The sequence below is a fragment of the Asterias rubens genome, chromosome 16, assembly GCF_902459465.1.
Source record: "Asterias rubens chromosome 16, eAstRub1.3, whole genome shotgun sequence".
Classification (NCBI taxonomy): domain Eukaryota; kingdom Metazoa; phylum Echinodermata; class Asteroidea; order Forcipulatida; family Asteriidae; genus Asterias; species Asterias rubens.
Genome location: NC_047077.1, coordinates 2,086,149 through 2,112,026, shown reverse-complemented (window position 1 = coordinate 2,112,026; position 25,878 = coordinate 2,086,149). Strand labels below are relative to the sequence as shown.

The 25,878-nt window shown below is 38.6% G+C and overlaps 1 protein-coding gene across 3 annotated transcripts in view; it reads right to left on the bottom strand.

The window, feature by feature from the left end:
- Window positions 1–25,878, bottom strand: part of LOC117301182 (twitchin-like) — a 106,023-nt gene that overhangs the window by 51,988 nt on the left and 28,157 nt on the right. For 2 of the 3 annotated variants that reach the window (XM_033785084.1, XM_033785086.1), the window contains 17 exons: window positions 24,060–24,071; window positions 19,722–19,997; window positions 19,109–19,372; window positions 17,837–18,109; window positions 17,104–17,388; window positions 16,210–16,509; window positions 15,461–15,763; window positions 13,679–13,981; window positions 11,842–12,123; window positions 10,487–10,674; window positions 9,521–9,635; window positions 8,198–8,385; window positions 6,532–6,646; window positions 5,370–5,651; window positions 4,181–4,483; window positions 1,420–1,722; window positions 677–964 (listed from right to left, as the gene is read on the bottom strand). In XM_033785084.1, the coding sequence (XP_033640975.1) occupies window positions 677–964; window positions 1,420–1,722; window positions 4,181–4,483; window positions 5,370–5,651; window positions 6,532–6,646; window positions 8,198–8,385; window positions 9,521–9,635; window positions 10,487–10,674; window positions 11,842–12,123; window positions 13,679–13,981; window positions 15,461–15,763; window positions 16,210–16,509; window positions 17,104–17,388; window positions 17,837–18,109; window positions 19,109–19,372; window positions 19,722–19,997; window positions 24,060–24,071 (4,080 nt within the window). The remainder of the gene's footprint in view (window positions 1–676; window positions 965–1,419; window positions 1,723–4,180; window positions 4,484–5,369; window positions 5,652–6,531; window positions 6,647–8,197; window positions 8,386–9,520; window positions 9,636–10,486; window positions 10,675–11,841; window positions 12,124–13,678; window positions 13,982–15,460; window positions 15,764–16,209; window positions 16,510–17,103; window positions 17,389–17,836; window positions 18,110–19,108; window positions 19,373–19,721; window positions 19,998–24,059; window positions 24,072–25,878) is intronic. The other variant, XM_033785085.1, reaches the window with a different exon arrangement.

Here is a 25,878-nt window from a genome sequence, read left to right as displayed (position 1 = left end):
TATTTAAAGGAACACGTTGCCTTGGATCGGTCGAGTTGGTCATTGAAAAGCGTTTGTAACCGTTTGTTATAAAATGCATATGATTAGAGAGATATTTTAAAAGTAGAAGATAATGATCCACACAAGTATCACTCGAAATTGCGTGGTTTTCCTTTTACCTCGTCGACAAACACGGTCGGCCATTTATGGGAGTCAAATTTTGTACTCCCATAAATGGCCGACCGTGTTAGTTCGCAAAGTAAAAGGAAAACCACACAATTTCGAGGCAAATGTGTGTGGATCATTGTATTCTACTTTTAAATTATCTTTCTAACCATATGCCTTTTACAACAAATGGTTTCAAACGCTTTTCATAGACCAACTCGCCCGATCCCAGGCAACGTGTTCCTTTAACACTTACACTATTTCAGGGATGTGGTAGGTTGTTGAGAAAAAAACTTGAACTCAACGCATGCAAGATCGCAAACTTGCGAGCATAAAGCCCAATATTAATATTTATCTTTGGTTTTAAAACCCCTACTTTGCAATCTAGGTGTTATTGTAGGGTTTTAATCTTCATTTTTTATGAATTTGATTTTTTTTGGAGGACAAGAACACAACTTAAATTCTTTTTATCTAGGGCAAAACAAAACGGAGAAACCACATCTCTGTTATTTATTAAAAATGAGACACTTACTGAGGACAGTGACTGTGAGAGAGACAGAATCCGTCCCTGAATCGTTCTCCAAGGTGACCTTATATTTCCCGCTATCTCCTCTCTCTGATGCTTTGTTTCTCAGTGTAGCTACCTCCTCCGTTATCTCAACCTCTACGTTTGGAGAGGTCTTCAGCTCACGGTTGTCTTTGTACCAGATGGCGTCAGGGGCAGGGCTGGCTGTGAAGGGAACCTTGATATCAAAAGGCTCTCCCTGTTTGACTTTGATATCACGAAGGCTGAAGGCGTTGGTGTCGATGGCAGGTTTCTCTGTGTGTGGATCAAATAATTATATCGTCAGATCTAAGGGCCGTGTGATAGCAGGCAATGCATTCCGCACTGATGCTAGAGATACCTAAGAAGCTAAGTACCTGGATCGCAGACAAAAGTGCCAAATTTCCCTAATGCGTGCTTACGTCCAAAGTGTATGTTTACTCGCGACTAACTACACTACTAGTGCAGTTTGGCGCGTCAATAATGCAGTGATCGCGTAGGTGGTGGGGCATATTCGTTTGACTTTGACTTTCATCTACTGTTTCAATTTTAGGGGGTCAAACTGGCACAAAAGGATGGTACACATGTTTATGCACCAATGCGTAAGGAAACATGTGCACCATCATTTTGTGCATTGTGTATTGGCGGAAAGAAGACGCGCGTGCATGCAAGTGTGCTGAGCATTGTGCAATGGGTCTATAGGGACACAAAAGAATGTAAGAAGTATTTACCGAATTCCGGTTTGGCCGTCATGATATCCGACTCAGCACTAGGTTGACTAGGTCCGGCCCGGTTCTCAGCAACAACTCTGAATTCATACTGACGTCCTTGTATCAAGCCAGGTACACTGAACTTAGTGCTCAGGATCGGGGACTTGTTGACCCGAGACCAGCGAGATGCTTTGGGTTCCTTCTTCTCAACAATGTAACCAGTGATGGCATCCCCGCCGTCGGAGACCGGTTCGGACCATTGGAGGTCGGCGCGGTCGCGATCATAACTGACGATCTTTGGCTTTCCTGGGGCGTCAGGTTCATCTGGATTGTAAGGAAAGTAGATCGATCAAACTAAGGTCCATTACATGAATGCCCCATTAAAAGAAAGAGGCTAAAAATGCACATCCTTTTTGCCTGGCGACTTACACCTGTTATCTCCATGTTATTTCCGTTTTAAAACATGTGATTTAATAAGATTATGCACAAGCAAGTAGTGCTGCAGATTGCACCAGGCAGATTAACAACTTATCTACACTGTACTAAATGTGATGACCCAAGTAATTAAATGTAAACGCTGAAAAGGCTGCCTACTTTTTGTGGCCAAATTTGGAATTTAATTAAATTTAATGGAGCTATCCCGTAATGCATTTTATATTTTTACTCAAGAGCTTATTGGCTCAAAAAACAAGTTAGGTTGAAACATTTATTAAGATGTTCAATGCAAGAAAACTCATGTTAGAAGAATCTAGTGATCCTTTTAGGATTTAATTTAATATTTAAAAAATGAATAAAGGCAAAGAATGTGTTAGTAGAATTAATCTTACACATACACATGTAGGCCCTTTCGAATCCACGGTTTCGACTCAGGCTAGCTTAGCTCAGCGGTTGTTTTGACAATTGCACGTGCTTTGAGACGTGTCAGGGCTTCAAATGAGAGGACGTAGCCTGAAGCCGAATCCAAAGCCGAAGCCATGATTTCGAAAAGGGCCATAGAAACAACACAGGAAGTTTCTAATAAGGGAATATATTGTTTGAGAAGAACACGTTGTTTGAGCAGAACCGATCTGCTAGAGAGATAGAGAGATGCGGGAACTTCAAATAAAGGCAATGATTGTGTTAATAGAGCAAGTTTTGCTAGAAGAACCAATCATGCTTGTGTGGGGGACACAGGAAAATCTACTTAAAGCCATTGGACACTTTCGGTAAACAGTATTGTCCAAGGCCCACACTTCGTGTATCACAACTTCTATATAAAATAACAAACCTGTGAAAATTTAGGCTCAATCGGTCATCGGAGTCGGGAGAAAATAACGGGAAAACCCACCCTTGTTTCCGCACGTTTCGCCGTGTCATGACATGTGTTTAAAATAAATCCGTAATTCTCGATATTGAGAATTGATATTGTTTTAGTGTTTTCTCAAAAAGTACAGCATTTTCATGGAATAATATTTTAAGAGAAGTCTGTCACCATTACCTTCTGTAAACCCTGTAATTTATTTGTAAATCTATGAACTTTTATTTTTCTTTCCTGTACCGAAAGTGTATAATGGCTTTAAAGGCAAAGATTGTGTAGGAAGAATCAATCTTGCATAAGAAGAGATAACCAAGGTTCTAATAAAGGGAACGATTGTGTTAGTAAAAAAAGGTATATTGGTAAAACAAGTTGCTAGCCGAACAAACTTTACACATGAAGAGAAGCAGAAAGTTCTACTAAGGCAAAGATTGTTTAGGTAGAACAGGTTGTAATAGTAGAATCAATCTTACACATGTAGAAATATAGAATATTGATGAAGGCAAAGTTTGTGCGATTAAGACAGGTTGCTAGTAAAACCAATTCTATGTATGTTTAAGAGATAACAAAAGCTCTAACAAAGGCAAGATTATTTTAGTAGAATAGGTTGTGTTAGTAGAACATCTAATAAAGACAAAAATTATTTTAGTACAACAGGTTATGTAGAAGCGATCTTACAGGCGTAGAGATAAAGAAAGTTTCAATAAAGGAGAGGATTTTTTTAGTAGAGCAGGTCAGGTTAGTAGAACCAAACTTACACTTGTTGAGATAAAGAAAGTTCTAAGAAAGGTTATTTTAGTTCTTATAATGGTTATTCTAGCTCTTGTAAAGGTTATTTAAAGTTCTTATAAAGGTTATTTTAGTAGAACAGGTTGTTAGTAGAACCGATCTAACAGATGTAGAGATACAGGAAGTTCCAAGAAAGGTTATATTTTAGTTGTTATAATGGTTATTCTAGCTCTTGTAAAGGTTATTTCAATTCTTAAAAAGGTTATTTTAGTAGAACAGGTTGTTAGTAGAACCGATCTAACAGATGTAGAGATACAGGAAGTTCCAAGAAAGGTTATATTTTAGTTCATATAATGGTTATTTTAGCTCTTGTAAATGTTATTTTAAGTTCTTATAAAGGTTATTTTAGTAGAACAGGTTTTTAGTAGAACCGATCTAACAGATGTAGAGATACAGGAAGTTCCAAGAAAGGTTATATTTTAGTTCTTATAATGGTTATTTTAGCTCTTTTAAATGTTATTTTAGTTCTTATAATGGTTATTTTAGCTCTTTTAAATGTTATTTTAGTTCTTATAATGGTTATTTTAGTAGAACAGGTTGTTAGTAGTTCTAACCAATCTTACAGATGTAGAGATACCAGAAGTTCAAAGAATCTTTAGTTTTAGTAGAACAGGTCGTGTTAGTAGAAGCAATCTTACAGATGTAGAGATACAGGAAGTTCTCCCGATAAAGGCAAAGATCGCCCTTGATAGAAATTACCATATGGATTCTTAGCCGTGATTGGCGCCGATTCCAATGGCCCACTGACTCCACCATGAGCATTCTCCGCCATTACACGGAAAACATACTCCTTCCCTCTGGACAGCTTCGGCACGGTGAAGCCGGGTGATTGGACGAAACTGCTGCACTTTGTCCAATAGTCATCGTCGGATTCGCGTTTCTCAACGTGGTAGTTGGCGATCTCGCTACCGCCATCGTCTGCTGGTGGGTTCCAGCTAAGGCGGCAGGATTCGTTGGTGATGTCGGTGACTTGGAGAGGGCCTTCAGGTGGGGAAGGCTTGTCTGAGGTGAAGAATAAAAAAATGATTAATATTTATCTTATGGGTTATGAGGCATTGCATGGCGAGGTATCAATATACACTTGGTTTGTGGTAAAACCATGGGTAAGTCAAATAATCTTTATATTACTAAATAATTGTATATTCTCGCCATAACTCTGAATGTTTTGATATGGAGCTGATCAACTCATGTAATTGCCTTTAAAGGATAATTTAAGTTTTTTTTAAATGAATTGAATGAATGTCGACTTGATGGGTAGATTATGGGGTTTTTATGGTTTCATATAGACGATGACTGTAAAATACATTTTGTCTATTTTAATGATTCAATGCTGTTTTCATTATAACGTCTAACACGTTTGCCCAATACTTCACCACATTATATACAAAAACCTCTGAACTTTGATTCAATACTTGTGTCTGTAAACTCACAAGCAGTGACACCCTAAACCACGCGTGTAGCCTCTTGATTTTTTCATCAGATTTGATAGATTATATTTTTGAGGATTTTTATGATCTAATTTATTTATTTTATTTATTTATTTCCAGGCAAACAGTACATACATATCTAAACACCAAAACGTATCCAGTCTTGGACCAATCAAAGTACATGAACTCTCTGAGGTATGTATTAAAGGAATGAATAGATTACTCGCTTTAACTAATAGATATCAATTGTATCCCGCTATGTAAATTGAAAGACATGAGCTTACGCGCCTTATGCGCGAAGCCGGCCAGTCTTTAACAGCTCTAGCTATGTCTTTATCAGACATTTAAACACCCTCACGTGACGCCTTCTCCACCAATAGGAAAAGCGAAACCGTTTGGAATAATTATGAATAATTGTTAATAATCAATTATTTAAATTCTACTGAGAAAAAAGTTCTCACCAAGGATGTTCACATTGCATTTGGCGTTCAGTGTTCCAGAGTCGTTAGTAAGAATCAACTCATACTCTCCAGTATCGTCCCGTTCCGTTTCACGCACTCTAACGATCGTCAACTCATCCGAGTTGTCGATGACTACACGGTCTGATGGCTGGAGCTCGCTACCATTCTTTTTCCAGGTCACTGTTGGTGGTGGGCTGCCATCGAAGGGGACTTGAAGTTTCAACTCTTGACCGGAGCGGATCTTGACATCCTTCAGACGGTCAATGCGAAGAACAGGTTTGGCTGCAAGAGTTTGAAAAATGTTTTAAAACATCGGGGACCAATTTCAAAGAAAAGCTTCTTAAAGGGAGTGTACACTTTTGGTAAATACTCCAACAATTCAAGACCATACACACTTACTTGGTAAAGAGTAACTGGAGATCTGTTGATATTATAAAACATTGTGAGGTAGTATTACAGGAAGAGTTTATTTTCCATCATGAAGCCTTTCTTAGATGAAAGCATACAAGTCTATGCAACAAGAAAGTTTTTTCTTTCATTATTCTTGCAACTATGAAGACCAAAAAGCAAAAAAAAAGCTTTGCACAAATCAATCATAAAGCAGAACAAGTTTACCTGGACATTATTGGTAATAACTCAAAATAATTATTAGCACAAAATTTTAAGTGGTAATGAGTAATGGAGGGTTGTTGATAGTATCAAACATTGTGAGAAACGGCTCCTTCTGAATTAACACAGTTTTTGAGAAACAAGCAATTTATCACTGAAATATTTGAATTGAATTTAAGACCTCAGCTGAGGTCTCGAAATCAAGCATGTGTACATTGTATGAAAGCACACAACTTGTGCAACAAGGGTGTTTTTTTTCTTCCTTTATTAACTCGCAACTCCGACGACCAATTGAGTTCAAATTTTTACAGGTTTGTTATTTTATACATATGTTGAGATACACCAAGTGAGAAGACTGGTCTTTGACAATTACCAAAGGTATCTGCTGTCTTTAAAGAGACTCAACCATTTTTACTTCAAATATCAAAGAATAAACCACATGGGAAACTGCCTGAGTAAATTTAAAGAATAATGGGTTGAACAAAGAACAAGTTGCGAGAGCGGGACTTTTACTATTCTAGTAAGCGTGATAAACTTTGATAAGAATACTTACAGAATTTAGCCTTGACAAGTTTGGGTTCTGAGACCTTGCTTGGTTTGCCTTTGCCTGCCTTATTAACAGCACTGACACGGAACTCATACGTACGACCTTCACCCAAATTAGGAACCTGTAAATAAAGTACATGAATAAATCAAAGCCAAGTAGGATTTTGAACCTCTCTAAGAAGTTAATTTTTGGAAGTTGATAAAAAAGAGAAGTCCACCCGATCCACATAGAAGCTAAAAAGCAGGCAATTTTTTTCAGAAGTGAGAAATCTTCCGAATTCCAAAAAGAATACAGAGCGGTAGTAGAATGAACAGCAAGACAAAATCTTAAAAGAATATATCTACCAAGCAAGAAAATATATACATGTGTTACCACCATAGAGCTATATATATTGACTAGAGCGCTAACTTGCTCTGTGCTTTGAAGCCACCCTAGGCGCAGACATGTTTGATGTGTTGCGTGAATTCGGAACGATTTTAATTTTAAGAGAACACACATTGCAGCGATTTTTTTAATATTCGGCGTGTGTGCTTACGTACGCGACTGCCCAATCGCGTAGGTCCGCGCTATCCATACAAAAACCTTAAGGCGCTGAGTAAATACAAACTTTCAGAAAGATAGGTGATTGCAGTGATGAATTCTGAGACCCAATTACCCACAGGGTAAGTTTGGCAGTGGTGTTTACTAGCGTACAGTAGTTTGTACTAGAAAATGGATGCTGGGACGGTGTGCCCTACTTGTAGTAAGGAAGTAAATCTGAACATTTATTTGAATTCCAGGTTTTTAATTTTTTGATTTGAGTTGAATGGTTTAATAAAATAAAACTCATTTTACAGCCAGTAGGCTGAATTACATGATTTGTTCAAGTAAAAAAACATTAAAATACATTATGGAAATTACAAAAAAAGCATTAAAATATGAGAAACATTTTAACATCGAAGGAAAAAAGAGGGGAAAAATGGACTAACCCTTGAATAAATTTAGAAAAAATTATAAACAAGTAATACAAATGCAGCGGAACAGAAAAATGAAATTGTGTCTTCCAAGGAAAACACGATTTGTACGAGAGCACTTACAATAAAACCAAGCAAATTAAGGGCACCCCGTCTGTGAGCGACCAAAAACAATGAAATGAAGTAGAATTAAAGACAGTGGACACTATTGGTAATTGTCAAAGACTAGTCTTCACAGTTGGTGTATCTCAACATATGCATAAAATAACAAATAACAAACTTTTCAAAATTTGAGCTCAATCGGTCGTCGATGTTCGAGATATTAATAAAAGAAAAAAACACCCTTGTCACACCATGGTCACACAAAGTTGTGTGCTTTCAGATGCTTGATTTCGAGACCTCAAATTCTAAATCTGAGGTCTCAAAATCAAATTCACAGAAAATTATTTTTTTCTCGAAAACTACGTCACTTTAGAGGGAGCTGTTTCTCACAATGTTTTATACTATCAACCTCTCCCCATTACTCGTTAGCAAGTAAGGTTTTATGCTAATAAATATTTTGAGTAGTTACCAACAGTGTCCACTGCCTTTAAGAAAATGCAAAAAAATAATTAATGGCCTGACATTTCGACCCTAGCAGAGTCTTTCTCGAAGGCTAAGAAAATGCGTTAGATAAGGAATGGGGCTGTTTTTAAACAGTTCAGTTCAATTTGTCTTACCTTGAAGTGGTTTCCTCTAATTGGTTTATCTGTTGCATCCATCCAGCGAGTACTGGCTTTCTCTTTCTTCTCAATGACATATCCCTCGATATCAGCCCCACCGTCATCCTCTGGTGGGGACCATTCCAACTCCACAAAGTCATGGTCATAGTCAGTCACCTCTGGTACACCAGGCGCACCGGGCTCATCTACGTACAAACACAATAATATTAAGAATTATCCTTAGCACACCAGGCGCTCCGGGCTCATCTGGGTACAAACACAATAATATTAATCAGTTATCTGAGGCACACCGGGCTCATCTGGGTACAAACACAATAATATTAATCAGTTATCTGAGACACACTGGGCTCATCTGGGTACAAACACAATAATATTAATCAGTTATCTGAGGCACACCGGGCTCATCTGGGTACAAACACAATAATATTAATCAGTTATCTGAGGCACACCGGGCTCATCTGGGTACAAACACAATAATATTAATCAGTTATCTGTGACACACTGGGCTCATCTGGGTACAAACACAATAATATTAATCAGTTATCTGAGGCACACCGGGCTCATCTGGGTACAAACACAATAATATTAATCAGTTATCTGAGGCACACCGGGCTCATCTGGGTACAAACACAATAATATTAATAAGTTATCTGAGGCACACCGGGCTCATCTGGGTACAAACACAATAATATTAATCAGTTACATGTATCTGTGACACACCGGGCTCATCTGGGTACAAACACAATAATATTAATCAGTTATCTGAGGCACACCGGGCTCATCTGGGTACAAACACAATAATATTAATCAGTTATCTGTGACACACTGGGCTCATCTGGGTACAAACACAATAATATTAATCAGTTATCTGTGACACACTGGGCTCATCTGGGTACACGTAAAAACATATTAATCAGTGACCTCCGTCATACCAGCGCACCAGGTTCATCTGGGTACAAATACAATGATATTAAGAAGTAACCTGTGGCATCCTGGGCTCATCTGGGTACAAGTAAAAAAGTATTAATCGGTGACCTCTGGTACACCGGGTGCACCAGGTTTATCTGGGTAAAAACGCAAAAATATTAAGAAGTGACCTCTGGCACACTAGGCGCACCAGGCTCATCTGGTCACAAACAAAACAATATTAATCAATGATTTATGGCCAAATGGGTACACTGGGCTCATCTGGGTACAAAAAATAAAAATATTAATAAGTGATTTCTGGCTAAATAGGTGCACTGGGCTCAACTGGGTTCAATTCCAGCTTGGGATTTACACCCATAACCCAACAATTGAAAGGACAACATTAAGACTTACCATATGGGTTCTTAGCAAGGACAGTGTGTGGAGTCTCTAGTGGTTTGCTAACACCAAAGCTGCTCTCTGCTGCAACACGGAACATGTACTCAGTTCCCTCCTGCAGCTTGGTAATCTGTCAACATCAACAACAGAACAATTAGTTTTAGTTTAGGGAAAAGCAAATTATGCATTCCAATCTTCCTGTAAGCGAAGTATAAATGCCTGCCGTCGATTTCACAAAGAGTTAGGACTCGTCTTATCTCGAGTTAAGACGAGTTACTCGTCCTAACTTGGGATTAATCTTAACGTCTGCATGCTACAGTGCAGGGTTGGGACTCGTCCTAGTTCCTAAGATTAGTCTTAAGTTAGGAAGAGTTTTGTGAAATCGACGGCAGGTCACATGGGGCAGTCTACAGGCAGACAGTTCCAGGCAATTTCCAAAGAGAAAAAACATTCAAGTGTTGATTTTCAGATATTGGCCTTTGGGATAAAAAGATTGAGATAAAAAAAAATTCTTTAGTACTGCCAAAGTGTTGGTTGCCTCCAATTTCCCTGTACAAATTGCCCTGTGTAACAAGGCCTACAGGTGGCCAACTTGTTTACAATAGTTTGTGTTTTCCTATAAACCGATGTGTGTCAAGCATTGTATACTCAGTGCTTCAGACGTCCTGCAGAAGCAAAAATCCACAACCATACTACTCGGGTTGGATATAATAATAATTATAATAATATCAATAATAATAATAATAATAATAATACCAGAGTCTTACATAACACGTACACATCTACCAATAAGGTACCAAAGGCAAATTTCAAGAAGCCAGTTTCAATCCTGCAAATATATAAGTTGAGTATAGAATGCTCATCACACGACACTGGTATGGTACATGTAAAACCAAAATCTAATTCTTTTTCTTTCATGTACATTGTCTTTTTCTATAATGACATTGTGACATCAAATTGAGAAGCAAGTATTCACTGTACCTTGACTGTGGTGTCTTTGGTGGTGTCATTGACAACTGACCAACCAGATCGCTTGATGTCTCTCTTCTCAATAACGTAGTTGCTGATTGGTTGACCGCCATCGTCTGCTGGTGGTTGCCATGTCAACACGCAAGAGCTGGCTGTGACATCACTGACGTCAATGGGACCTTTTGGTGGACTTGGTTTATCTTAAGTTAAAAAAACAATGATTGAAAATAATATTTGTATCTTGTCCGACGCAAGAGACCTATGATCCCGACCAAAATGCTGGAATCATGTGACAATCCAGGTCAAAATTCCAGTTGAACCTTGTTAAACTGGGTTGAACCAGTTGGGTTTAAAGGCACTCAACACTATTGGTAAATATTCAAAACAATTGTTGGCATAAAAACTAACTTGTAACAAGTAATGGAGAGCTGTTTATAGTATAAACATATATTGTGAGAAACGTCTCCCTATGAAGTAACATATTTTTTGAAAAAGAAGTAATTTCTCACTAAAGCATTCGAATTGAATTTGAGACCTCATCAGCTGGTGTCTCCAATTCAAGGCATCTGAAAGCACACAACTTGTGCAACGAGGGTGTTTTTCTTCCATTATTCTCTCGTAACTTCGACCACCAATTGAGCTCAGATTTTCACAGGTTTTTTATTTAATGCATATGTTGTGATACCTTAAGTGAGAAGACTGTCCATTGCCTTTATAACCAGTTGGAAACCAGTTAATAAAATAGTTAAAACAGTTAAAGGGAAGGTACACTATTGGTAATTACTCAAAACAAATATTAACTTAAAAACTGACCTGGTAATGAGCATTGGAGAGCTGTTGATAGTATAAAACATTGTGGGAAACGACTCCCTCTGAAGTAACGTAGTATTTGAGAAAGAGGTAGTTTCTCACTAAAATTTTAAAAGACTTCTAGCTAGAAGTCTTTTATTCTTATCTGAAAGCACACAAATTCGTCCAACATGGTGTTTTTGTCTTTCATCAAATTCTCTCAATGACCAATTGAGCCCAAATTTTCACAGGCTTGTTATTTTATGGTTATGATGGGATACACCAAGTGAGAACACTGGTCTTTGACGATTACCAAACGTGTACAGTGCCTTTAAAACCAGGTGGGTTAATATGGACAAAACAAGTTGGTTTATACAATTAAAACATAAGTTGACACAGTTCAAACCAGTTGGTTTTATATGGAAATTGGACACTCAAGTTAAACCAGTTGACCCAATTAACTGGGTTCAACATGCCACTTTGACTGGGTGGGGAATATTCCATTGTAAAAAAGATCTGTTTATTAAATGAACTTTACAAGAAATGACTTCAAAACCAAACATTAAATGGAAACTCACCAAGAACATTCACGCTAGATGTTCCTTTCTCGGTTCCAAACGGATTAGTCACAACTACCGTGTACACGCCGGTGTCACTGCGTCTAGCATCCATGACAACAAGCTCAGTATTGGTTGGTGCCCCGCGTACTTTGGTTCTCTCATCAGGGATGATCTCATCCTCATCTAGGGTCCATGATGCCTTGGGTGTTGGGGTACCAGTGAAGGCTACTACCAGTTTGATGTTCTGGCCGGCTTTGATGGTCAGGTCCTTGAGCTGGGAGACGTCCAAAGATGGAGGAACTGGGGGCGAATTACGAAATGTTATTGATAGAGGGCGCTGTCAAGCTGCTGCCCATTACATTTTTCATAGCTTGAACATCTAACGTGAAACTTTGAGGCCTGTGAATTATTCCAGATGTATCCAGGCTTGAGCCAACATCCAGATCTGCACATGGAGATTTGCTGTTACTTCCTATGTATATCGGGGGGGGGGGGGGGCGCTCAGAGGGATCACTGCTGGGTACGCCCTCTCTCATTTGCAAAAGTTCTGACCGCATCAGACAAGTGTCAAATGATATAGAAGTTACTACTGAATACATTTTATCAGTGCAGACTGGGTATATTAGCAAAAGTTTGAGATTTACATGTGTATTGAGAATTTTGTGAGTTTGTATTTTTTTGCCAAAAATCGCCAAAAAATCTGCGACGCCAGCATTGGTCAAATTTTCAGTTTAGGGGTGAGAATGTTTCGGGTGATTTTATGCTTTCAAATGATACAGAACATACAGTACTACTGAAGCAGTTTATCAGTGCAAACCGGGTTTATTAGCAAAATGTTGAGATTTATTGAGAATTTTGTGAGTTTGAGTTTTTTGTCAAAAATCCCCCAAAATCTGTGATGTCAACAAGGGTTAAATTTCAGATTTGGTGTGAAACAATTTTCAGTGAATTTGTGCTATAAAATGATACAGAACAGACTACTACAGACATTTGATCAGTGGGACTGGGGATATTATAATAGCAAAAGTTTGAAATTTATTTGAATTTTGTGAGTTTGGGTTTTTTGTCAAAAATTCCCCAAAACCTGAATTTTGGGTCAAAAGTTTTCCGATGGTTTTAAGGATCCAAATGATACAGAACGGACTACTGCAGACGGTTTACCCGTTGACCCTGGGTAAACAACCAAAATCTTTAGATTTACAGAGAATTTTCAGATTTGGGGTCAACAAATTTCTGATGGCTTTATGATTCAAAATGATACAGAACGGACTACAAAAGACAGTTTATCAGTTGAGACTGGGTAAAAAAATTTTTTTTTAGAGGTGTAGAGAAATTTATGAGTTTGTATTTTTGGTCAGAAATTAAAAAAATCTACCATGCAGGTTACGGTTAAATTTTCTAATTTGGGTCAAAAGTTTTCTGGTGATTTTTTGTTCCCAAATGATACAGAACGGACAACTGAAGACACGTTATCAGTTGAGACTGGGTAAACAACCAATTAAATCTGTGATTCCGGCCGGCATTGGTCAAGTTTTCAGATTTGGGGTCAAAACAGTTTTGGTGATTTTATGCTTTCAAATAAAGACATTTTATCAGTGTGGATTAGCTATATTAGCAAAAGTTTGAGATTTATTGAGAATTTTTAGAGTTTTGGTCAAAAATCTAAAAAAGTCTGTAATGCCGGCATGGGAATGTATATGTGCACATAAAACAACATAACTAGCATGTGTTTGGTTTTTTTGCTCTTGTCTGGTGAACTTCTATATTCAACTTCTTGTATTCACTCCTTTGTAATTGTTATTTGTTTGTGTTTTGGTCAAATAAATAAACAAATAAATACAAATAAACAACTTACTTTCTGGATCTTTAGCCACAACCGGCGGTGACACAACGCTAGGCTCACTCATCCCAGCCTCATTCTCAGCCAAGATTCTAAACTCATATTCCTCCCCTTCAACAAGATCAGGCACTTTGAACTTAGTGTCTTTGATGGGCTTCTTATTGACTCTCTCCCATTCGCCGGTCTGAGGATTCTTCTTCTCAACGTAGTAGCCTTTGATCGGGCTGCCTCCGTCGTCTTCAGGTTTATCCCAGGAGAGGGTGACGGAATCTTTAGTGACGTCTTCAATAACGGGTTGACCTGGTGGTAAGGTCGGGTCTGAGGGGGAGAGAGGGATTTAACAAGGATCAATACGTGGCATTATATTTTGGAATGGTTTGAATTACTCGATTAAATCTTCAACCTCCCTACCTCCATTCAAAAGAAAATTGGAAGAAAAAAAAAACTTCTTGATTTTCTGACCTACATGTAGTGTTCATCAAATTCACCTTCTTACATTCTCCTAATGTAATAATCTCTATAGACTGTAGAACCTTTGTTTATGAGAAAATATAATTAGCTGCTGTAAACTGCTTACCAACCAAAAGGACCTTTGGTAAAAATGCAAATAACTAAATGGCTAATGACAACACAACAAACATCAACTGGTATATAATTGCAGCATAAGCAGTCAAGTGGAAGCCATCATTTACAGATAGAATGACCTTGTACAACTGTATATTCCAGTACATTTCTCAGTAGGCAATATTATTTTGGCCATATGGGAAAGTTTATCTTTTGAATCATAGTATTCAGATAAACTCACAAGTTATGAAAAATGAAAGCTGTACAACATCATAATAATTTTCAGCTCCCTGGGAAGTCCACAGCCCTGGGGCTCTGAAAGCTTTTTCAAACACAATATCATCATCCACTCTCACAGGTGCTCATTTATACCCCTGAGTGAATAGAAGGACTTATACTGAAGTGTCTTGCTCAAGGACACAAGTGTCATGACAGGGATTCGAACCCACACTCCGATTAATAAACCACCTGGGCCAAACTTTTTAAAGCCTGTAGTGTAAGCACAAAAACTTGCTAAGCACAGAAAAGAACCGTTAAAGCCATTGGACCCTTTCGGTCCAGAAAAAAAAATAAAAATAAAGTTCACAGATTTACAAATTACTTTACAGGGTTTACAGAAGGTAATGGTGAAAGACTTCTCTAGAAATATTATTCCATGAAATGCTTTACTTTTTGAGAAAACATTTTAACAATATCAACTCTTGATACCGAGAATTACGGATTTATTTTAAACACATGTCATAACACGGCGAAATGTGCGGAAACAAGGCTGGGTTTTCCCGTGTTTTTCTCCCGACTCTGATGACCGATTGAGCCTAAGTTTTCACAGGTTTGTTATTTTATATATAAGTTGTGATACACGAAGTGTGGCCTTTGGACAATACTGTTTACCGAAATTGTCCAATGGCTTTAACAGAAATAGGTTATAAACCAGCCAAATTCACATTGAGTTTACATTGGTGACTGGTGCCCCACTCAATTTTTGCTTATCAAAGATATGTGTCAAGCAGTATTATCTGATGTTTAATTTACATCAGGGATAAAGAATATTGATTTTGATTTTTACCATTACACCAATGTGTGTTAGCACTGTTTACTCACAGGCATATTACTCGGGTGGGATTCGAACCCACGAATTATCTGCTTGACAGCTTTAGGAAATTGGGCCCAGCTTGAATTTGATGCTCTAAACTGCTCGACCATGACACCCCATGTTGGTCATTTGAAACTTACCGATTGGTTCTCGAGCAAGAGCTGGTTTGCTTGGTTTACTCGGCTCACTCTCACCAGCCTTATTCACAGCAATCACTCGGAACTCGTACTCAGCCCCTTGACTGAGCGACGGAACCTCAAATGAGTTTCCCTTGATCGGTTCCTTCTTAGCCTTAGACCAACGTGGGGAGCCCGCTTCTCGTTTCTCAATGATGTAGCCAGTAATGGGGCAGCCCCCGTCAAAGTCAGGTGGGGACCATTTGAGCTCGATGCTACCGTCGTGAGTATCAACAACGACGGGTGGTTCCATTTGATCAGCGGGTTCTAAAGTAGGAAAGAAATGCCGGTCCAGGGTGTAAAGGGAAATATAACCTTATCTTTAACAGGGTTTGATTTGGTTACTAGACCTTAGACTGTGCGAGTCTCACATGTATCAAAAAAAAATAAAACAACTTGAATGAGACTATATTTTACTATGAAATCAAATCTTCTTTTTTAATTCTATTCTTGAAGTTTAAAAATACCAAAGCACTTTTTGTTTAATACAAATAATTTGTTCAAAATAACAATGACACAAAATTTTGGAGCCTGGCTTGTAGAGCAGAAAGCTAGTGCCTCCCCAACTTTTTTCGAACCAAATATGTTTTAATAAGTGACTTGATCAAGGGCATGACAGGGTATTGAACCCATACTTTGCTGCTGCCAACACCACAGCTTGTGTTTGATGAATTCGACCAAGATAAAATAAAATTATTTAATGAAGAGCTTACCGAATGGTTCCTTGGCAACCTGAGGCCTGTCACACTGAGTCGGTTCACTGGTACCCACTTCATTCACCGCAGCAACACGGAATATGTACTCTTTCCCTTCAGTCAGATCGGGAACAGTGAACTCCGGCGATGTCACACTATCATCAGCGATTGCCCAATCACCACGCTTTGTTTCTTTGTACTCGACGATGTAGTGCGTGATCTGGCAGTTACCGTTGTCTGTTGGGGGCTTCCAGGCGAGAGAGACAGAGTGCTCGTCGTAACCGACGATTTTAACATTCTCAGGTTTCTGTGGTTTGTCTAGGTAATAATAATGAAAGGAAAACTTGTAACCTGCACAACCACTGATTGAGTGCCAAGGGTGCCTACAATAATGCACTACAATAAGTTACAATAAGTTATGAAAAGAGCCAGTGTGGTTTTGGAGTTAAGAAAGGTACACGATGCTCTTCTTCAGGAGAAACAAAAAATGAGCAGAGTATACTGTTCGAAGCGTCTAGACCCCACCGGCTCCTTTTAGAGTCATTTTTCACACAAACAAAACTGAATACAAGGCTGTACCCGCAAGTTTACTATTATTATAGTTACATCTCACGTTAAAGTTTTTCTATATAAATAATGTTTTTGTATTGGATTTCATAATCGCCCTATTTTGTACCTAACTGGTGGATTGCTATTTGTCTTGTCTATTTAAAACACGTTTGTTCATTGGTGTTTGTGCTTGTTTTTTGATACAGTGCTTTTTTAAAGTCTTGTGTAATTTTCTGTTTACTTCTGTGTATTGATGGGGTTTTTTTACCAACTGTAAACCACTGTGCAGCTCAGCCTTCAGGCTGCAGTATGGTGTGAATAAACCAATGATATTAATAAGAAGAAGAAAATCTATCAACGTACCAATGACGGTGATCTTGAAGTTGGCTGTCTCAGTGCCGTGCTTATTAGACACATTAACCGTGTACTCATTGGTATCGTCACGATCCGTGTGCGTTATCAACAAAGTAGCGTTCTCAGGCATTGTCACCATCTGTGTGCGGTCATCTGGAACCAAACTCACTCCTGGTTTACTCCATTCTACTTTAGGTGCTGGAGAGCCGGAGATGTCTAAGTTGACCTCCACTGGTTCACCGGCTTTGACGACGATGTCTTCCATGTCAAGAGGCACTTTGAGGGTCGGTGGTGCTGAAGAAAATAAAAACCATATTTTGTTTATTAAATTTGGTTTCATCACTTACACCGATGTGTGTAAGCACTGTATCATCAAAACTTTCCCCGAGTTCTGTGACAAAAACGTGCATTTGAACCGACGACCCTTGCAATTCTAGAGCAGTGTCATACCAACAAGACCACCATGAGTGCCTGTAGCTAGAGGCAGTTCAAATCCATATTATTATACCTCTGGAGATCGTTGGTTCATATCTTGCTCAAGTCACTTCTTCTCTGTCTAACCCAAACTCACTCAAATTTACAATGTCACATTACCTTAACATTGTGTAAATTATTGTTTGATGGTTAATCCAAAGGACATACGTAGGTTCAAAATCCTGCTCTTGACCAAATTTCTCTGTTCACTTGTATAATAATAAAAAAAAATTAAAAATTAAACCTGTCTTCAATCTTCGCTTCTTACCTTGAACTTTGAGGTTAGAGCGTGTGGCCCTAGTCTCATCCAGAGCGCAGGCGTAGTTTGCTTGATCCGATGGTCCGACATCTTTGATAATCAGTTTCCTGGTGTTACCGTCTGCAATCACCTCGTACTTGTCATCGTCAGGCTCCAGGGGTTTCCCGTTCTTAAACCAGAAGACCTCGGCTTCAGGACTGTCAACTTCGGTGGTGAATTCAGCGTCTTCGTGAGCAAAGGCTTCGGTTTCTTCTGGGAGATTCCCGGAGAAGTTTGGTGGCTCTGAAAGCAAATGAAATTACCAAAGTTTACCCTTAACTTGCCTCGGCTTAAACAGCATCCTTACTTTTTATATTGCTACATTTTTTCAGTATCATTGTCCTAGGTCATGTTTACTGTTTGTTTGTTTGTCCTACTATAAATATGTCCTATGATTCTGTTTAATCCTTGGGGGAAACGTAGGAAAATGTTATTGAACACAAGGGCAGACCAACATAGCATAAGGTTTAATAAGAGTTTTTAGGCTGTTTAAAGGGAAGGTACACGTTTGGGAATTGTCAAAGACCAATCTTCTCACTTGGTGTATCCCATTTTTAGCATAAAATAACAAGCCTGTGAAAATTTGGGCTCAATCGGTCATCGAAGTTGCGAGAAAATTGTGAAAGAAAAAAAACCCTTGTTGGACGAATTTGTGTGCTTTCAGATAGGAATAAAAGACTTCTAGCTAGAAGTCTTTTATTATTTTAGTGAGAAATTACCTCTTTCTCAAAAACTACGTTACTTCAGAGGGAGTCGTGTCACACAATGTTTTATAATATCAACAGCTCTCCAATGCTCGTTACCAAGTAAGTTTTTAAGTTAATATTTGTTTTGAGTAACTATCAAACGTGTTCCTTCCCTTTAATCATACTTTTTATTTAATACCAAGAGCAATCAGAACAATCAGACTTAAGTATGAAGATTATCATGCCTGTTTTTGTGAGTACGGAGATAAATATTTCAGTATCAACATGAATGGGAGACTTTCAGGACGCTTGGTGGCAGTGTACTATCCGTTGTTCTCGATAATGTGCGCATGCTCAGAACTACACAACGGAAATTTACCTGGTAAGTTTGCTGCCACCCAGCGCCTCAAAGTATCCCAAAGTATCTCAAAGTAACTATTTACTTTGCCTTAGTCATTCCAAATGATTCTGTCTTTTTTTCTTTTTTTTTACGGAAAATAAAGAGGGAATTTCAAAGGGAAATATTTCACAAACGAGTGTCCGATAATCTACGCACCTGTAACTGATAACTTTGCCTTGGACTCCAAAGTGGTAAACTTAACGGTGTACTCCGCAGTATCATCAAACATTGCTTTGTAGAAGACCAACTTGCGAACACCTTTGTCCGACTTACTGACCACTTGATCGTTTAGAGTGACCGGCTTGCCGTCTTTGAACCACTTGACGTCCGAAGTGAAGTCCGAGATCTCACATTGAAGGGCGCAGGATCTACCTTCGACCACAGACACTGGGGATAACTCCTTCACAAACTTGGGCTTTGCTGAAATACAGAGGAGAAAACTATTTTAAGTGTGTGTCTTATATGACTTAAGTATCAGAATAATAATCATAATTTGTGAGGCTAATCTTTACTTGCAGCTGAGAGGCTGAATTGCGAAGGACGCGGCTACAACATGTTTGAGTCACAAAGAAGCAAGGGTGCCTTTGGCAGCCAGCCACATCAACCCATCACAGAGCACAGCCCGAGATTGAAATATTCAATTTTTCAGGAGGGAGAAAAACCGGGGGGCCCGGAGACAAACCCTATCTTAATTGTCTCAACGTTTTGACTTGCTCTAGTCATCATCAGGAAACAATATTTATTATTATTTTTATTCTTATATTCTTACTTTTGACAGTCAGATCAGCTCGACTGTATAATCCAAACACACTGATAGCGATCTCTCCTTGATCCGCCGCTCTACAATCCTTCACAATCAGAGTGTGTCTACGACCCAGACGTTTCACCTCACACTTTTTATCTCGAGGTGGGACCTTCTCGTTGTTCTTATACCAGCCCAGATCCATGCAATCTCCAGACAGCTCGCAGGTGAACTTTGCGTCTTGCCCTTCATGGACTTCGATGGGCTTCAGGAGAGTCACATAATCTACCTTTGGTTTGCCAGCTTCAAAAAAAAAGAGAACCGCTATGTTACTTTTTACGCTTACTAGTATTTGGTCTCACTCCTCATGCTGTGTGCTGGTTATTGAATTTCTGTCATGATTGATGAAATTGGTAAGCATGAGTCTCTTCTAAGCATGTTTACCAGCTGTAAAGCCCATCAATTACCAGGTATTTCTCACTGGTAGTAGAAAAAACATGCTTAGAAGAAGCGCATACTGTTTGAAATCACAAAGCAAAAAAACATGCATCCAAAATAAAATGTTATTGAAATAGAGTGGTATCACGTCGTTGGGGAAACCGATTCAAAATGGCCATGTCCGAATCAAGCAACTTCGGCTAAAGCTATGGCTAATGGCTGCAACAACAATGATAGCTCTTTTCAGCATTCAAGCCATGTCCAAGTTGGTGGCTTTGGCTATTGACCCCTTGCACGCACGTCACACGCGGTGACTGTGCCACGCTCACCATTTTGGTTGGCATTAGGTTAATGTGTAAACGCCCCGTCGCCTTCAATGCGCTCTTCACTGTATAACGCACAGTGACATTGCCCACCAATATGGCGGTTCCAAGATTATTCTGATGATGACGTCAGGTGAATTTGGTCAATAGCTGGATTACTGTGTCATCATGCAGTTAAGTATAGTAAGCCCTTAGCAACACTCTTAGCAACAGCCTTAGCCGTAGCCGCCCATTCGGATCTGATCTAATACTCTTTATCCTGATGCAATTGTTTCATCTGTTAGATTAGACTGCATCCTATAAAAAGAAGCCATGGAATGAAATGGGGCTGAGTAAGGTACTAGACAATCGACCTGATGATGCAAACAAATCCACTTCATGTAATTTCTTAAAGTGCAGTTAAAATTCAAAACTCAAATTTGTGTTTAACGAAATGATGTAGGAAGTTTGTCTAAAAAAGGAAGTTGTAAACGTATGACTGATAAAGAAAGTAAGGAGTTGAAACCAACGGTTCTTTTCAGAACCACCCAACTCATTTAGAGATAGTCATAACATGGTATTACCACAAACCTTTCCATAAAGAAGGTTTTGTTTCGATAGAATGTTTTGAAGTATTTATTTCCTCTTTATAAAATAATGTATCAGTTTTATGTGTGATTGGAGTGGTCAACTGTGGATAATTCTTCGGTTCAAACAAACTGTTTTCAAACCATTTGTATAAAATATGATAAGATATTGAATATGGTGTATGTAGCATCAGGCCTGGAAAATCATCTTTGAGAGGGCAAGGCAATGTAAAATATGAAATTTCAGACAGAAATATTTCAAGGGATGTTTTCTACTATCATCATCATTAGACCGCGTAAGTTTTATGTAAATCTGTAAGTCTGTGATCATCACGATTTTTGTTTCTTACCAATTCTGTAACGTTCCTTTAAGAGGGCAAGGCAATGTTCATTTTGCAAAGAGCACTACCATTGAAAAATCTTAAAGTCTATGGGAAATTTTTGAAGGGGCACCAAGGCCAAGTCCAGGGGCAATAGAGGTATCTGTGGCCTCTGTGTTATTCCAGCAGCCGATTTCACGAAACTTTACGCAACTGCGCAAGTCCACTTGGCGCAAGTTACGCAACTGCGCAAGTCCATAACTGTCGCGCAAGTGGACTTACGCAGTTGTGTGAAATCAGCTGCAGATCTGTAACTTGGACTTAGCTAGTGCAGATGTAAAAACCAGAGGGAAAAACCATTCAATAATTACCAGTATTATTACTAATATATCACACGTATGCGCTTTCACTGCAGATTGCATTGTTGTGCATGAAAATGTGTTGAGTGCTTAAACCGTGTTTGACTTTTAAAAACAGCGCCGGATTGGTGGAAAGGAGAAAGGATAGGATGACAGGAGGGTAGGTATAAAGAAGATGAGGAAGATAGTAGTAAATGATTAGAGAAAAGCTGGGGGAAAAAAACAGGAACAGAAAGGGAGGAAGATGGAGAACTATAATGGAAGAGATATTTAACCACTTTACGTCTATGGCATATATCCCTCAAATTAGTCTTCACCTGGCTTATGGCAAAGATTTTTGTCACCCTGAACAACTTCGGAGAACTCTAATTTTGTTGCAGTTATTTCAACGGTAGACTTGTAGATCCACCCAGACATTCCATTGTTTAGCATACACAGGCATTCACTAACTATGATGCATGTATGCTTCATTTCCACCAAAAGAGGGACAAAAATTCTGGAGTTCATGTTCGCAATCTCCCTTTTTCTTGAAGTAAGTGTGTAGTGCCCACTTCCAAACCGTTTTCTTGTTATTATACAATTGTGACTTACAAGAATGGGCAAGCTTTCACCATTGTTGTATTTGGCTCAAAAGTCTGGGTGTTCTAAAAAGGCAAACTATCGGCCGTGTCTTACGGCCGAGGTCTGGCAAATCATTCCTCATGCCTCTCGCACGAGAACAACATTTGCTGTCTTTCCTGTGTACAAGCCAGGGTTTTATCGTGGCAGTGATAAAGTCAACGGAAAATGCTTTACTAAAAAAGTTCTGAAAAACACTAACACGGGGAGATTTTTTCGGAATAGCGCCTAAAAAAGATTTAAAGGGGCAAGATGAGTGAGGGGATTAGAAGGAGAGGACAAAGGAGAGGAGAAAGAAAAATAGCAAGAAGGATAATAGGAAGGAAAAGCAGGTGACGCGTGTCATGTATAAAAATAAAAAGCTAATAATTTAACCTTTGAGAAAGACTCTGCTAGGGTCAAAACGTCAGGCCATTAACTATTTTTCGCAAAATAAAAAGCTGTGTATGTGTGGCACTGTTTGTAGAATTTTAAAAAGGATCTCCATGGTCAAATTCAATTTTGTGATGCACTCGTTTTCAAATAGATAGTGTCAACAATGTCAATTCTCCAATCTCACGCTAAATTGGTGCAAAATATCATTTTATTTCTACTCATTCCGAACGAAGTTTGAAACATGCCACCGTCAGAAAGCAAAACCAAATAGGTCTGAGGAATTTGTTGGCGCCAGTTAAAAGGTAAAATTAGATTGTATATTATCACAATCCAGGAATGAACTAAAAAGAAAATGTAGATACAAGTTTAGACCAAATATTTGAAATATGGTATCATCAAATGTTTTGGATTTTGCCAAAAAATACATGTGAAAGGTAGCGGGTGGCATTTCATACCATTTTTACATGAGGTTGGAGACTTGTCATTTCCCCCCACTTTCAACGAGTGCATCACAAAACTAAATTTGACCTAATTGGAGCCCCTCTTTAAGGTGCTAGTGAGATAAAAACGCTCGCGTGAGAATGTGACCTAATACTGAAGCAGCCATCTTGGTTCTATATCAAAGAGTACAATGTAACAACGGTGAGGTTACAAAGATAAAATAGTCAGGACCCTTTTTTGTATCATAAGAATAAAGCATAGGACTGACACGAGGTACATGACATGCCTGACAAGAATGAACTGTGTCTGTTGAATTACATTACTGTAAGGCCTACATGACCTTGCTGCAGAAGCCAATAGACTTCGGCTGTGGCTTGAGACCAGTGTCTCTGTATAAACCCATGGGAGACTTTTGGACAGTCCTTTTTTCACAGTTCTCGCCAGTAGTGCTTGTGCTCAGACCTAACGCGCGCAATACTGAGCATGTGCGCGCGTGCTCAGAGCCACAAAAGGACCGTTATGTCTGCTGACGCCAGCGTCTCAAAAGTCTCCCATTGATCGGAAATCAGACTGCAGCAGGAAGAATGTCATGTCTGCAGCCACTACAACCTAGCCAAAGCCAATAGACTGGTGCCTAGACACTGATTGACTAGACTACAGTCTAAAGCCATTTACAACATAGCCAAAGCCCTTTCAATAGACTGGTGCCTAGACACTGATTGTCTAGTTGACTGTACTCTTTGAGAAGGGAACTAGACAACAGTCTAAAACCATTTTCAACATAGCCAAAGCCTTTTCAATAGACTGGTGCCTAGACACAGATTGTCTAGTTGACTGTACTCTTTGACAAGGGAACTAAGATAGCTGCTGTATAAAGACTTTGATTGACTCAGATCAAACACACACTTTAAGATAAGATACTTACGTGGTGGGGCCGCTGTTTGGATTGTTATTAATGGTATCAAGAGAGAGAGAGAGAGTTATTTGGAATAGAGGAAAGGATAGGAAGAGACGTGGATAGAAACAATCAGAAATTATGAAAGAAAAAAACAAAGAATAAGACAGAAAACACTTTACAGGAAAGCTCCATTTACGAATTTGGCCAACAAACTCACAAGCTATATGTTGAGTGAGTGGGTGTTTTACATTGTCATTACTTGGGTCATTAAAGTTAATGGATGAGCAGTTAATCTTCTCAGCAGCACTATTTGATCCAATTATAAGATTAGGATCCATTGGTTTGACAATGAGTTACATGGAGATAACAGGTGTGAGTTGGTAAAGATTAAAAGGATGTATTATTCTGGCCTCTTTCTTTAATGGAGCTTTCCTGTAACAACAATGGTACAACTTTGACCATCACATTAGCAGTTTTTCTATTTGCTTTTGTTTATTTTTTAGTACAGTTCCTGTGGCTTCAGGCAGTTGCAAGAAAGCCATTACTAAAAACCATTGAAGTAACTGCTAATGTAACAGATGTAAAGTGACCTTTTATTATGTTTCCTGTCATAAACTAACTAAAAATAGATGGAAATAATGGCCAGTTGTCCAGATGATTCCCCGAGAGACATCTAATATTTCAGTTTACTTGGAAAAAAATTACATCGCTAACAATTGTCAAAGAAATCTATCACATATGGTCACCTTTTGTCAATTGTTTGTTTCTATTTTATTGTTTTGGGGTTTTTTTTTTTAGGTGGTCACTAGAAAATCTTAAATGAGCCACAAACTATGTTTAAGTGTGGTTATTTTCAGGGTTCCCCCCCCCCCAAACTAAGCCTCTCAACAACTTTACAGGAATGTCCTTTTTCCAAAAACTAGCACGGTTCTTTTACAAGACCTAAAATTACCTTATACATAATTTGCTTCATGAAGTGGGACTTAGTTGCTTTTACCCAAATCCCTAAATTTGTTTATTTTAAACAGCAAGAAATCATTTGCATGTGTACAACTGGCCATTTAAATCAGATCAACGACAAAATAGTTCAGAAAGTAGAAAAATACTGTCAAGATAAAGATTGATAAAAGAACAATAACTTGAAAGTTTCATAATAACAAACCTTAACCCGTGACATCATGTCACCTCATGCATATTCATCAAGACAAAGCAGCATGCTCATCATCAACACAAAGCAGCATGCAACTTCATCAACACAAAGCAGCATGCATATTCCTCGAGACAAAGCAGCATGCATATTCATGAGCAAGCTGGGGATATTATGAAGGCACAGATAAAATGGATGTAAGCATTTAAAGTAAGAACAAACTACAAGCAAAATGGCAAGCAATCAGACAGTTTTCAGTTTGTTTTTTTCGTCTTCTTTTTTTTACCCAAGGAAATTCATTTCAAACTATTCCTCGGTAGGGTTTTATTCCTGAAAAAAAAAACCTGTTAAGCTAATTTGTAATTTAGGAAAATTTGTAACCTTGTTCTCAAACGGTTTCCGAGATTACTTTGTCTACAAATAATCTTTGATACCAGAGGGCTCAATTTCATCGAGCCGCTTAAGCAGAAAATAAGTGCATTATAACGTTCTGCTAAGAAAAAGTAACCAGGATACCAGTCACAGATTGTGCATATTATGACACGCTACTTTGACTGGTAATTCCTGTAAGCATAACGACTATTGTTTGAGACAGTTCTCCATTTGTTGTTTCTTTAACATGCCTTATTGATACACATGTACAATACCAGCAAAGCACACACACAAAACAAGGGCCAAATTCAACAGTTTTCAGCCGAA